Consider the following 14,381-nt stretch of genomic DNA (forward strand, 5'->3'; position numbering starts at 1 on the left):
GGTTGTAATATGAGCCCTGCTTGCTGTAGCTCCCGGGGAAAACACACGGGATCAGAGCCCCCCCCCCCCCCCTGCACTGGCCTTGGGGCAGAGACCCCCGGGGGCAGCTTGAAGCACTTGGCCCTGAGCGCTTTACTTGGCCGAAACCAAGCTACAGGTTCCTCGGGAGAAGCGGGGGAGGCTTTGCCAGGAGGAAGCCATGACGCTGGTCTCTGGGAACAGATGACGTCTGGACTGGCCCGGCCAGGTAGGCTCAGCCTGTCTGGAGGCAGGAGAAGGCCAAGGAGAGCAGGGCAGGGCCCTCCCAGACCAGCTGGGCGGTTATGCACATGACGAGTCACTTGGGGCATGCAGGCTGCGTGCGCTGCGTGACTCGTGGGTGCACAGGGGCCCTGCACTGCCACCTGCCTGGGTTGCCGCCCTCACAGCCCCCAGGGCCCCGCCTCTCCTGGGCCAGGCCCTGCAGAGCGCCCGGCCACTGTCCTGGGGAACGCCAGCTCCTGGTACCACCGCACCGGTTTGCCTACAGCTTCCCCTGAGGGCGGCTAGCCCTGCTCAGCCCCATTTCAAGATTCCCAGTTAGGCATCTTGGGGCTGAGGATCGGGCCAGGGCTTGCCGGGAGGGCTCTGACTTTAAAAGGAGGGCCGAGAGGCACTAAACAGTGTGGTAGCCGCTGCTGGCTGCCCTGTGCCCCAGCCTGGCCTGGCCTCAGCTAAGCCAGACAGTGTAGGAAGGGCGTCCTGTCGGGCTGGGGAGCCGCCGGACTCCAGGAAGTGACACGTGGAGTTAGAGCCACACTCCGCTGCACAGGCCTGCGGGGGCCGCACGGGGGCCGTGCCTTCCAGACGAACGCCATCGGGGTAATCAGGCTGTTCCGGTCCATGCTTTGGAACTTGAGGTCCCTGAGCTCAGAGATATCATGTTCTGGGGACAATACGTGGCATTTCGGCTCCGAAAGGCATTTCCTGCTTATTCCTACGGGCTGGGAAGGAGACCGCTTTTCTAGATGGTATTCAGGCAGGAGGGGGTGTGCTACGTGTCATCGGAGGTTGGGTAGAGGATCTGGCTTCTCTCATTTGGAAGAAAACCCTCAGGATTCCAGCCCAGCCTGGGCCCTGGCACTACCCTCCCTGTGGCCATAGCCCTCTCACTGCCATGTGAGGGCCCTGGACTTTGCTCAGATGCCCCGGGGTGGGCAGACAGAGAGCTCAGGCCACTCGGCACCAGTGCCTGGGGGACAGAGCCCTCAAACCCTGGCTGTGATGACCCCCATGCTGTGCCGGGGAGCCCTGGCACTCAGGCCTGACGGGTCGCTTCTGAGCACCTGTGGTTCATAGCCCTTGGCTGGGGGGGGGGGGGGGGGGAGCCCGCCAGTGTCCCTGGGGTCCTGTCGGGAGCACCGTTAGGCCCGTGGGGTCTATTATTGTCCAGGGATGGGTTAGCACCTGAATCCAGGTTTTCAAAGAGTAAGGTCAGACCTCTAGGGCTTGGAGGTCAGCCAGGAGAACAGAAGGAGACCCTGCCCGGGGCCTCTCCTCGGCCCACGGCTGAAAGCGGAACAGCCGAGCCCAGGCCCCACACAGCCCCACGGGATCGGTTCCCTTAGCCCGGGAGGATTCTTCCAAACCAGACGAACCTCGATCTTCCCTGCCTCTGCCATGGCTGTGTGGTCAAGCAGGGGCTGTGACCGAAACTGGTCAGGCTCAGAAGCACGGGGACCCCACAGAGCTTAGCAGCTGGCACCCCGCAGAGCTGTGCCCACCCCACATACCCTCACAGTCGGGAAGCCAGGGATATTGAAGTCTCTGCACACCGCGCTGTTGCTCTCGTCGGCGCAGTCCAGGGCAGCGAGATTCAGCGCTGGTCTCCAGTCTGAAAGGACAAACACCCTGGGGTAAGAAACGGGGGTGTGGGGCATGCCCCCCAGGCAACGCCCACCTGCCTCCCCCCCCCCCCCCCCCCCCGCAGCTCTTCTGAGCTAGAGTACCCCTTCCTCAGAAAGTCTGTATTGGCCCCAGGGCTGGCGTCACAGTATGGCAGGTTAAGCATCCCATATCAGAGTGCCACTTAGAATCTCAGCTGCTCTGCTTCCGATCCAGCTCCCTGCTAATGTGCCTGGGAGAGCAGCGCAAGATGGCCCAAGTACATGGACACCCGCACCAGTGTCAGAGACCCGGATGGAGCTCCTAGCTCCTGGCTTCAGCCTGCTGCGGAGGCTGAACCAGAGGATGGAACATCTCTGTCACTTTGCCTTTCATATAAATAAAAAATTTAAAAAATCCTTTTTAAAAATGGGGGTATGTGCCGTGCTTTGGACACAGTTAAACAAACACAAACAATGTTACCTTGTAACCGTATCTGTTCTCCCACTGCTCTGTGGGGTGGCGGGTGGGGGGCGGGGCTGGGGGCTGAAAGAGATGTGAGAGGAGGTTGCCCCGCCTCCCTCAAGCTCTGGTGTGGCCTCCACCCTGCAGCCCTCCAGGAGATTCCTGAAGGGTGGGGGGCAGGCATGGGGGTGGGGTGACCTCCCCAGTGGACCCCGGGGGGGGGGGTATTCTAGGCCAAGTGTACTGGCAGTCAGCCCTCCTTGGATGTCGGGGCACAGGGTTTGGGGGATTGGGTCCCGCGCCAGATGTGGAGGCAGGAAACCTAGGGGAGCCACAGGGAAAGAAGCTTCGAGGCCTGAGGCTGGCAGTGGATCAGCCCTGCTCCCCCATCCGGCCCAGGCCCCTCTCCGCTGGGGCTTTCTGGCAGGGAGACCAATGGCACAGGCCAGGACTTGGGAAGCAGAAATCAACTGGCAAACCAGGTGGGTCTGACGCCAGGTTGGGGCCCCTGGAGCACCCGCCAAGGTTCTGGCCTACAGAAAGCGGGCCCCAGCTGGAAGGCAAGACCCACAAGATCCACGTGAAGCCACACAAACTGTGAGACTGGACCTCCGGACCACGCATGGGCCTCACAGGAAATTGAGTCCAGGGAACAGGAAACACAAGCAGGAAGGCCAGGGAGGGAGCAGCCAGGCCGTGCGGGGCTCTGGGAGACCAGGCTCCCGGGGTAGGGGAGGCCGGGGCAGATGGTGGCAGAAAGGGGCCAGGGCTGTCCCCATCTCAGCTTGGGGCCCCGGGCAGCCCTGGGACACACGTACAACTCCAGCACAGGGACCCAGGGGATGGGATTTCACAGGCAGCCCACCCTGTACCCACTAAGCACAGAATCCTGGAACAGCTGGATAGGGCACCCAACAAGCGGCCAGGACACAGCACTAGTTCATAAGGCCTGAGAGCCCAGGCAGACTCCATGCCCAAGGCAGGAGTGGCAGGCAGGGAGAGCCAGGCTAACTGTGCCCCACCCCGCAGAGGAAAACCACCCAGTGCACACAGGAAGCCTCCCCACCCCCCGCCCCTTGCTTGCTGGCAGTCTGTCCTGGCCACTGGAGCACAGGGAACCTGCAGGGGGAGAGAGCTGGGAAGGGTTAGGGAGTGCATGGAAGTGTTAAGGCCCTCAGCAGAGACAGGCGAGCCACATCCCAGCACTCCTTCTTTCCAATTTCCCCAAACCTCAGCCTTGCCGGGCCCCTCCCCTGGCCTGTAAGGGCAGCCACTTAAGCTGGCCCAAACACTGCAAGCTGGTGGTAAGCAGCCGCACAAAGAGAGGTGCAGTCAGGGCCTGCTCCGATGCCCGGGGCCACCCCGCTCCTGCCCCCACCTGCACCCCTTGGCAGGGGCAGCACCAGGCAGCCCGCCCACACGCACATCTGCTCATCCTAACTGCCACTCCCTCCGTCACTCTCCCTCCCACCCCCAGCCTGGCCTCCCTGCCTTGTCCTGCCTTGGCTGGGGCACCTGAGCTGCCGTCTTCCTGGTTCCTTGCCCCCAGGAGTTCTCATGTGCTCCGTGGACCCGACTGTCACCTTCCATCACTGTTCTCTGCTGGCTCCCCTTGCCTTTGGGAGAATCTCCAGGCATCAGCAATTCTTCCCCTGGCCCGGCCACACTTGGAGGCCGCACAGGGCTCTCTCCCATCTCCAGACCACCCCCTGGAAGAAAAAGCCTCCGCAGCGCACCCTCTCCCTCCCCACAACTCAACCTGTGTGTCAGGCGCAATTCAGGTTGGACAGCGCTTCCTCTAGGAAGAGCCACTTCACAGGCCCCGGGCTCAGGGACCTGGCTCACCATCCTGCCCATCGACAGACGTCATGGTGCTTTCCCGTGGTCACCGCCTAGCATCCCCATTCCCCAACACATGACAGGTGCTCAGTGCATGTTTGTGGAATTACACCCTGACCCCGGGCCAGGGCCGGCGCTCAGCAGCGCACAGCCTCAGCCCTCCCTCAGGTCCCTGTGCAGGGGGAGGCGAGGTGAAAGCCGGCCCCCTGTGATGGCAGGCGTGAGGGGTAAAGCAAGACCACAGGAGTGCAGACTTCCACCGTGGGTCCCGGGCAAGAGCAGCCCAGCACCCCCAGGGAAGACCAGGCGAGGGAGGGAAGTACAGGTCCCTCTGCCAGTGCACGCCCTCGGGTGGGAGCACAGGCAGAGGGTCTCTCAGGGCCACTCGGCAGGGGACGGAGGACCACACCTGCTCCTCTCCAGGCCAGTGTCGGTGGCCCGAGAGGCACGGAGCCTCTGGGTGGGACGGCTCAGGAACGGGCAGCTGGCATTCAGGGAGCAGCAGGGCCCACCCTCACCTGACCCCACCACCACAGAAGGAGGAAGCAGGCGAGCTTGTCCAAACCCCACTTCCTCTTCCTGCACCTTGCCAGGGTCAGGGTGTCACCTTTTATGGGTGTTGTCTGCTCCGATTACAAAACGGTTTTGTTTTCTAGTTGAAGATGCTTCTCTGTAACTAGCCCCTCGAAGGGCCTAGACAGAGCTCCTGCTGAGGTGGTATAGGCAGCTGCGCTGAGAGTTTATCCTGTACCCCATCTATCCAGGTTAGTGCTCCCCACAACACTATCAGGAGAGCAAGGGGGCATTTATCTCTAAACCTGCTCTCCTTGGCTGTGTGATACAGCGATTAGATAGCTGGGTCCGACACACACAGACCTGGGACCTGAACCCAAGATCTGAGCCTCTGCCCAAGTCCTAGGAGGGCTCTGGCCTGAGCAGTGAGCCACGCTATCAGCTGCCAGGATGCTCAGGCAGGGTGGGTGGGTTGGTAGTGGAGGACGGGGGAAGCGATGCTTGGTAGCTGTCTCTGCCTGTCTCTCTCTATGCTTTGAGTCTCTGTGCACTCACCAGACCGACCCAGCCCCAGGGGCAGGTGGAAGTGGAGGCTGGGGCCAGTGGGATGCTGGGAAAGTCCTGACCAAGGACTTGATGAGCCATGGACTGACACGGGTCACTGTGGCCCTGACCACTCATCACCCCAGGACGTCACAGCTCTACAGGAGGCCACTGATGTGGCCGGGGCTCCTGCAGCAGGCCCGAGACACCGGCCAAGATGCAGTCACTCGCATGGCCACGTTGAAGTGAGTCTGGTGGATCTGCCTTGTGAGAACCCGGGAGACAGAGAGGGAGAGAGAAGACAGCCGGGTCGACAAGCAGGCCAGCTGCAGCCTGCATGACCAGGAGGTCTCCGCTTCTTTAACCTTGACAAGGAAAGTGACTTTGAAATGGCCCGTCTACTTTTGTTCCTGCTCAGCCACACCAATTCTCGTCCATAGGAAGGGCTATTGCTCAATCCGAAAATCAGGCTACAGCCATCCGCGATCTCCACGCGAAACTCGCTTTCATTTTGCCTTTGCAGAGTTCTGCTCGCTGCCAACAGGGCCCTGATGACGCACTGGTGACCCCTGGCCCCGGAGACCCCTGGAGGCACACAGAGAGGGGCTTCCTGAGGTCCCTCCTCTTTCTCTGTTCTTTCTGTCCTGAGCCCCACTCTGTCTGGCTTTCAAATTCGGAGTCAGCATGTGCTGGGAGGGGACCCATTTTGGGTTTTGCAGTACCCTATGAGTCACCAGCAAGAATGACAAAAACCAGGACTGGGTCTTGCAGGGAGGCCTCGGGCATCCGGCTGGGTCACACAGAAACTGCCGGTGAAGGGCAGTCCCTGCAGGGGTGAGGCTGGCTCTCGGGGGGAAATCATCAGCCGAGCTGGACAAGGTGACCTCAGAGCCAAAGCCACCGTCTGACTGGGAGGCACTGGTCAGGCATTTGGGAGCTATTAAAGCACTCACCGTCGAAAACTCAAGATGCCCCTGTAAGGATGTTTCAGGAATAGGGAAACCTCAGGCAGCGAAGGGGCACTGTTAGGCAGGAAGTCAGACACTGAGCCTATGTGTGTGTGAGCCGGGCCTGAAGCCCAGCACCCACTGCGGAAGCCCCGGAAGCGCCCCATCTGGCACTCCAAAGTCCTGCCCAGACCCTGACGACCTCCCAGGTGGTCCCAGCCCTTCCCCCAGGAAAGCTCCCAGGAGACTTCTCTCTCCTCAGGACCAAAGGGGTTACCTGATAACAAGGGGCAATGAAACCTCAGACACGCCCTAAGGGAAGCCCCTCTGCTCTGCACATCTGGGGAGAATTTGCTAATTTTCACCCAACAGACTCTTCTGTCAGGACTCCCAACCCTTTGTCCTGGGAGGGGGGTAAACAGACTCCCCTAAAAACCTAGGGAGTCCAAACAGACTGCTCACTCAGCCCTCTGCCTCTCTGCTGAGCCGCCCACCTGGCCTGCCCAGGTGTACTCTCTCCATCCAACCACGTAACCTCGCTCTCCCCAGTCCGAGTGACTGGGTGCCCTCTCTCTGTCCCTTCCATTCTGACGGATGCCCTGTTCCCAATAAAGCCTTAGCACTCCACTCTGTCTCACACCTGAATTCCTTCTTGCTGAAGATGCTTCCACCTGTGGTGCCTCCCTCCCAGCCTTATCTCCTCGCTGACAGACCAGATCAAAGGGGAAATCAATTGCCCAAGAGCACTCCACCTTCCAGCTCCGCCTGCCTTTACAAATGGAAGAGTTAAGCCCCTGGTTCGGCCCTGCTGCAAAGCGGCCTCAGGTGAAGCTGGAGCCAGCACCTCCTGCACCCACACCTGAGAGCGGTTTGGGTCCTGGCTGCTCAGCTTCCTTCCACCTTCCAGCTGATGCGCCTGGGAGGCAGCAGCAGGTGACCCAAGTGCTTGGGCCCCTCTCACCCATATGGGAGACCAGGATGCTGGTCCAGGCTCCTGGCTTCCGCCTGGTCCATCCTTGGCTGTTGCTGCTATTTGGAGATGGAAGTACGCGCGCTCTTTCTCTCTCTCATGCTTTGCCTTTCAAATAAATAAATAAATCTTTAAAAAAAAAAAAAAAAGAATTAAGCCCTGAAAGCTGCAAACACTTACAAAAGTGGTGAACTCTTACAAAACATAATTTAGTATTATGATGGCCAGTGTGTGGAATGTTCCAGATGAACAGCATTGTTTTTTGTTTTTGTTTTTGTTTTTTTTTTTTTTTTTGGACAGGCAGAGTTAGACAGAGAGAGAGACAGAGAGAAAGGTTTTCCTTCCATTGGTTCAACCCCCAAATGGCCGCCATGGAAGCCAGGAGCCAGGTGCTTCTCCTGGTCTCCCATGCGGGTGCAGGGCCCAAGGACCTGGGCCATCCTCCACTGCACTCCTGGGCCACAGCAGAGAGCTGGCCTGGAAGAGGGGCAACCGGGACAGAATCCAGTGCCCCAACCAGGACTAGAACCCGGGGTGCTGGCGCCGCAGGTGGAGGATTAGCCTAGTGAGCCGCAGCGCCGGCCAACAGCATTGTATTTTAAGAAGCATATTTAAGGGGCTGGCGTTGTGGCATAGCAGGTAAAGCCACCGCCTGTGATATATAGGGACCGGTTCACATCCCAGCTGCTCCACTTCCGATCCACCTCTCTGCTAATGCACCTGGGAAAGCAGCAGAAGATGCCCCAAGTGCTTAGGCCCCTGCACCCACATGGGAGACCTGGATGAAGTTCCTGGCTCCTGGCTTCGACCTGGCCTAGGCCTGGCCATTGTGGCCACTTGGGGAGTGAACCAATGGATGGAAGATCTCTCTCTCTCTCTCTCTTTCTCTGACTTCCAAATAGATAAATAAATCTTTAAAAATAAAATGAGGCCCTGGGGCAGACATTTGGTATAACTGGGGATACCTACATCCCATATCAGAGTGCCTGGCTTTGGGCTCCAGCTCTGCTTCCGGTTCTAGCTTCCTGCTAATGTGCACCTTTGGAGGGGGGGGAGGTGGCTACAGATAATGGCCCAAGTACTTGGGTTCCTGCCACCCAAGTGGGAGACCTGGATTGAGTTCTAGGTTCCTGGCTTCAGTCTAGCTCAGCTCCACCTGCTGCAGACATTTAGGGAGTAAAGCAGTGGGTAGAAGATCTTTCTTGGGGCCGGGGCATTAAAGCCCTGGCCTGTGGCGCCGGCATCCCATATGGGCGACAGTTCAGTCCCAGCTGCTCCACTTCTGATCCAGCTCTGCTATGGCCCGAGAAGGCAGTAAAAGATGGCCCAAGTGCTTGGGCCCCTGCACCTACATGAGAGACCCAGAAGAAGCTCCTGGCTCCTGGCTTTGGCTCTGCTCAGCTCCGGCCATATGGGGAGTAAACCAGTGGTTAGAAGACCTCTCTCTGTGTGTGGCTCTACCTTTCTCTGTAACTCAAATAAAATAAATCTTTTTTTTAAAAAAAAATACTTCTTTCTCTCCATATATGTGTGTGTCTCTCTTTACCTTTCAAATAAATTTTAAACAATACATTTAAAACTGCAAGGAGGCCCCAAATTAGGCCTATGAACCAACGATGCCTACGCATGTACAGAAGCTTCTAAGATTTCAAAAAAATTTATTATCTCTCTTAAAAGACCCTTTACAAAAGGCAAATTAAAAACTTAAGCAGGTAGCGGGAGAAAAGAATGGAATCCACTAACCTTCTGGCTCAGCGACCAACCGCACCCCACCACACACAGCAGGGGAGAAGCACACCAGACAGCAGGTGCTGGCCCCCAACCAAGGGCACCCCCACCACACACAGCAGGGGAGAAGCACACCAGACAGCAGGTGCTGGCCCCCAACCAAGGGCACCCCCACCACACACAGCAGGGGAGAAGCACACCAGACAGCAGCTCCAGTCCAGCCCTGTTGCTTCCTTTCAGAGCCGTGTGGGAGTCCGGGCACAGAAATGCTCTCTTTGCCCTATTCATTAACAGACCCCACCCTGAGCCCGACAGTGCAGTGAGCAAGCAGGCGCCGGCTGGGGCCTTGCCATCTGCTGCAGTGTTGCCCTTTAACCAGTGACGGGACAAGGGCCCGAGGGGACCCAGCCCGGGCTCCTGTCCTGCTCATGTCACAAGGCTGCATTCAGCAGGGGTCGGGAGCCTTAGGCTGAAAGGCCACCCACCCCCATGGCCGGACACCACCAGGGGGCCAGCAAGGCTCTGTCCAGCACTGCTCTTGGGGAGAACAGAAATCCATTGCAATGGCTGCCCTGGGTGGAGGATTTGTACTTTCCAAGTTTACGGGCAAGGAGAGAGGGGAGGCTGGGGACAGGAAAAGCCCAGATAGCTGTGAGGGTTGGGGTGGGTGGGTAGGGGGGCTCCTGCTGCTGCTGTCCCAGGTAGTGGCCCCTCCCGGGCCCAAGTCTCCGGAACTTCTCCAGACCCAGAATTGACCTATCCATGCCCAGCTCCTCGGGGCCATGCGGTCACCATCACGTCCTTCCTGCCTCCTGGCTGAAGGCTCTGGGCAGTGAGGTCATGGGATGGATGAAACCCCCTCCCTACCCCTGGGCCTGGCTGACACCTACATCTGAGTCAGGAGGCTCTCTGCACCTGCAGAAGTTTCCACGGCCCACATTCCCACTTGGAAGCCTGGGAGGCTCAGGCCACTGGCCACCCTGAGTGCTCCGTGGGTTCCCATGCCGGATCAGGCTCTGTTGCTGGGTGTGCCAGGGATACAAGGAGGCATCGTGTGTGTCCTGGAGGAGAAAGGGGGGCCAAACCAGCACTCCCCGCTGTCGTGCACTCACGCCCACCTTCTAAATCTCATCCGCACGGCTCGGCGAGTGCCGTTCTCCCCCTCGCCGGCCCTCTGCCAGGCTCTGCACAGCAGGAAAGAATGGGGTCGACAGTGGCTTGGATATTTTCTCAGGTAAAGGCCCTTACTTAGCAAAGGGCTGGCATAATGGCATAAGTGACTGCCTGAATGAAGGCTTCGGTGACCAGGTCAGCCCTCCCCGCCTCTCCCCTTCCCTGAATTCCTACCACAAGAAATGGCTTCGCCACTCCTTTGGCCCTCTTCAAACACAGCTTCCCCACGGTTGCCAAGTTTCCTACTGTGGGCAGCTCAATTTCCTAGCTGTAATATAAACAACGCTCTGGCACTCAATAAATATTGGCAGAATGATTAGCCAGTGCATAGTGATAAAGGTCTACTCTGGACTCCTGGTGGGACAATGGGAGTAGGGGGTAGGGGGATGAGGGGGGCAGGCCAGGTCAAGCTCTCTGCCCCCCCTCCCTCAGGCAGCAACTGGCCCCAGGAACCTACCACCCAAGAAACGAGCCCTATCCAGTCAGATTAGATGCCTTGCAGCCAGCTGGGCAGGATTGCAAAACTCCCTTCTCCCCCCCTGTCCCGAGACACCTGAACCATTAGCCCAGGGCATGTGCCAGGCTCACACGGCCCAGGGTGCTGGGAGTGCGGCCCTGGTCTAGGCCAGAGCCAGGCGTTCTCAGCCCACAGTGGAGTGAGACCAGCCCTAGCCTCTCAGCACGGCCTGGCCAGGAAACACCCCTTAGGGTAGGAGCAGAGGACATTTTGCACTTCCGGCCAGTACCAGACTGGGCCTCCCCTGACCGTGACCCTGACTCAGGGCCGTCCACCTCCGAGCCTCACCGGAGACCTCATCTCCACGTCCGTCTCCCCATCTCCCAGCTCCTGTGCACCCTGGTTCGTCTCTGGACCTTGCGCCTCCCACTGTCTTTCACGGTCAGGCTCCTGCTTTTACTTTTCTTTTCCGGGAGAGACTGGCACTCCACGCACGGGAGAGAGACCGCTTCCGAAAGTGGCAATCATCGCCGAGAGGCAGGCGGGGCCGGTATCTGGATGTGCAGTTCAGAGGAAAACTCTGGGTTGCGAGGAGTCCAAACACCTGAGTCAGCTGGAAAATAATCTTTCCCGTGACCTGCGTCCAAACGCAGCCAGCACAGACCTCTTTGAGCGTGTCCTCCGACACTGCCACCCCTGTGCTCCCGTCCCTTGGCCCACGTCTTCCTTCCTCCTGCCCTGGCCAGATGTGAGGGTTGCTGGGAGACGGCACGTTCGGACGATGGCGCCCCGGAGGTATGCACGCCCATGTGAAATGCAGGTTGCAGAGGGGTTTATACGTTTTGTTCAGAAAAGTTTTTCCAGGGGGCTGGCGTGGTGGCACAGCTAGTTAGGCTGCTGTCTGTGATGCCAGCATCCCATATGAGCGCAGGTTCAAGTCCTGACTCCAGCTCCCTGCTAATGTGCCTGGGTAAACAGCAGAAGATGGCCCAAGTGCCTGGGCTCCTGCCACCCATGCGGGAGACCCAGATGGAGTTCCAGGCCTTTGGCTTCAGCCTGGCCCAGCCCCAGCCATGATAGCCCTTTAGGGAGTGAACCAGCAGACAGAAGATATCTCTCTGCCCACTTCCTGTAACTCTTTCAAATAAACAAATACATTTTTTTTTTTAACAGGCAGAGTCGATAGTGAGAGAGAGAGAGACAGAGAGAAAGGTCTTCCTTTTTGCCGTTGGTTCACCCTCCAATGGCCGCCGCGGCCGGCGCATCACGCTGATCCGAAGCCAGGAGCCAGGTGCTTCTCCTGGTCTCCCATGCAGGTGCAGGGCCCAAGGACTTGGGCCATCCTCCACTGCCTTCCCGGGCCATAGCAGAGAGCTGCCCTGGAAGAGGGGCAACCGGGATAGAATCCGGCGCCCCAACCGGGACTAGAACCCGGTGTGCCGGCGCCTCAAGGCGGAGGATTAGCCTGTTAAGCCACGGCGCCAGCCAAATAAACAAATACATTTTTTTTAAAGGAATTTTCCAGGAGCCGGTGTAGTGGCTAAGCAGGGTGCTTACTGCTCCAATTCCCATCCAGCTCCTTGCTCATGTGCCTGGGTAAACAGCAGAAGGTAGCCCAAGGGCTTGGGCCCCTGGTTTTGGCCTGGCCAGCCCTGCCTGCTGCATTCATTTGGGGAGTGAACCAGCAGATGGAAGAACTTACTCTCTCTCTTCCTCTGTCACTCTGTCTTTCAAACAAATACATAAATCTAAAAAAAAAAAAAAAAAAAAAAAAAGGCCTTTTCTGGGCCCACACGCACGACAACCTACACAGGCCTCCGTCTAGCCACTTCGGTCACCATCCTGCAAGCACACCAGGAGACACAGCCTCCTTTCCAGTTCTCCTTTCTCTCGAAAGACGCCTGTTCCGGGAGATGCCCGCGGCTCTCACTCAATGACAATCAGGAAGTAGCTCCCAGGGGCGGCGGATCCGTAGCACCACTCCTGCCCAATGGGAGCTGTGAGGTGCCTGTGTCCAGGGCTCATCAGTGAGGTGTCGATAAACATTTCTTACTGTTGTTAGCCAGGCACGGCGCAACGCTCACGTATCTGTAATAGGGTACACCTGCAAAACTCAATCCCTCTCTCTCTCCCCATATACTTCGGTGGTTTCTTGTCCTGTTACCCCCACAGGCTGTTCTTAAATGAATGGCGAGCTCACGACCCATGGCCCCTAGCTATGCAGGACGAAGGGTTTTCACGGCCAGACCAGTGAGTGGGCACCTGAAGCTGAACCATTTCGGGTCTAAGAGCGAGCACGAACTAAGACAGTCAGACTGAACTGGCCTAGAAACTGGGGAGCTGGCAGGCCGGGTTCGCAAGGAGCAGCCTGAGCCAAGTGCAGAACTGTGTGGACCGGCCCCGGGGTGGAGGCAGGTGGTGGGGGCGGCAGGATGCGGCCAGCTCCAGGCGACACAGGGCCCGGGGCGAGAGGAAGGGGGCTGCCCACAAGGCCGGACACGAGCCACGGGGACCCCTCCGAGGGGTGGGGGCCCAGGGGGCGCAGGGCACGCAGTGCAGAGCGCACAGGGCCGGGAGGCAAAGCTGAGGATGGGAGGAGCGGCGGGAGTTGAGGACGGTGCGGGGTGCGGAGAGGAAGAGGGGGCGCAGGTGCGGGGCAGGGTGGGGCGCGGGGGCAGCGGCCCCTGCCGGGCAGGTGGCGGGGCGGCGCGGCTGCTCACCCTTGACGTCGCGGGCGAGCGCCTTCCAGGTCGGGGCGAAGGCGATGCAGTGGCCGCACCAGGAGGCGAAGAACTCCACGGCCCAGGCGCTGCGGGAGCCCAGCACGGCGCCGCGCAGCGTGTCCGCCTGCAGCAGCGTCAGCGGGTCGGAGGGCGAGTAGAGCGCCGAACGCGGGGCCGCCAGGGCGCCGGACGCCGCGAGCAGCAGCAGCAGCGGCAGCAGCGGCCCCGAGCGGCGGCCGCACCCCCTCATCCTCGGCGGCTGCGCCCACCACCGCACGCAACTTCGGGACCGGTCGGTGCCGGGGCGGTGCCGCGGCTCCTCGGGCCTCAGCCCGCGGGGCGGAGCCACGGGGCCCCGCCCCGGCCCGCCCCCTGTCCGGCGTGGCCCCGCCCCCGGCCCAGCCCGGCGCGGCCCCAGCCCGGCCCCGCCCCGGCCCCGCCCCCGGCCCGGCGAGCCCCGCCCACGGCCCCGCCCGCGGCCCGGCGCGGCCCCGCCCTCACTGGGGGCGGGGCCCGGGCGCCTCTCGAAGCCGCCGTGCGGTTTGCGCGCTGAGCAGCGCTCGTCGGCTTCCCGCCCTCAGGACCCGGGTGGGGCTGGGAACGTGGCGTCTGGGAGCCCCCCAGTCCCTACACGAAAGGAGCCGGGCGCCCGCCCTGCAGTGCCGCGGGGACTCGAGGAGGACGTTTGGCCTCTCGCGGCCCCCGTATCCAGCGGGAGGGGAGTCCGTTGGACTGGGGGTAGCGCCCCCCGCCGACGATAAGACGGGGTGACTTGCAGTCGGGGGCAGAGACGAGGGCCGCGTGGCAGGTGCACGCGCCCGCCCCTCCCGAGGCGCCAGCGACCGGGGTGGGGGTGGGGTACTCCGCGGACCGGCCACCCCCGGGTGTTGGTAGGGGGCGTCCTCCCGTCGGGACCCCCGCCGCCGTCCGCCGCTTCGGCCCTCTCGCGTTGGAGCTCGGGGGGAGCAAGGTGCGAGTGGATGTTCCCGCCCGCTGGTGGCTCCTTGAGCGTGGGAGGCTCAGACTTGTCCGCTTCCCGGGCCAGCCGTCTGGGTGGGGGCCCGGGGGCCGGCGCTGCCGCAGGTGCCAGGAGAGAGGGGAGGACACAGAGGCGGGGGCTGTGTAGGTCGGTGGCAGTGACAGCGCAGTTTGGGTGGGAT

At 60.5% G+C, this 14,381-nt stretch overlaps 1 protein-coding gene across 1 annotated transcript in view; it reads right to left on the reverse strand.

Moving 5' to 3' along the window:
- Positions 1-13,516, reverse strand: part of QSOX1 (quiescin sulfhydryl oxidase 1) — a 34,629-nt gene extending 21,113 nt beyond the window's left edge. The window contains exons 1-2 of the mRNA XM_062192942.1: positions 13,219-13,516; positions 1,773-1,873 (exon numbers count right to left, since the gene is read on the reverse strand). Coding sequence (XP_062048926.1) covers positions 1,773-1,873; positions 13,219-13,471 — 354 coding nt within the window. The 5' untranslated portion in view covers positions 13,472-13,516. The remainder of the gene's footprint in view (positions 1-1,772; positions 1,874-13,218) is intronic.
- Between the last annotated feature and the right edge of the window lie 865 nt (positions 13,517-14,381).

Source organism: Lepus europaeus, chromosome 5 (genome assembly GCF_033115175.1).
Source record: "Lepus europaeus isolate LE1 chromosome 5, mLepTim1.pri, whole genome shotgun sequence".
In the NCBI taxonomy this organism is placed as follows: domain Eukaryota; kingdom Metazoa; phylum Chordata; class Mammalia; order Lagomorpha; family Leporidae; genus Lepus; species Lepus europaeus.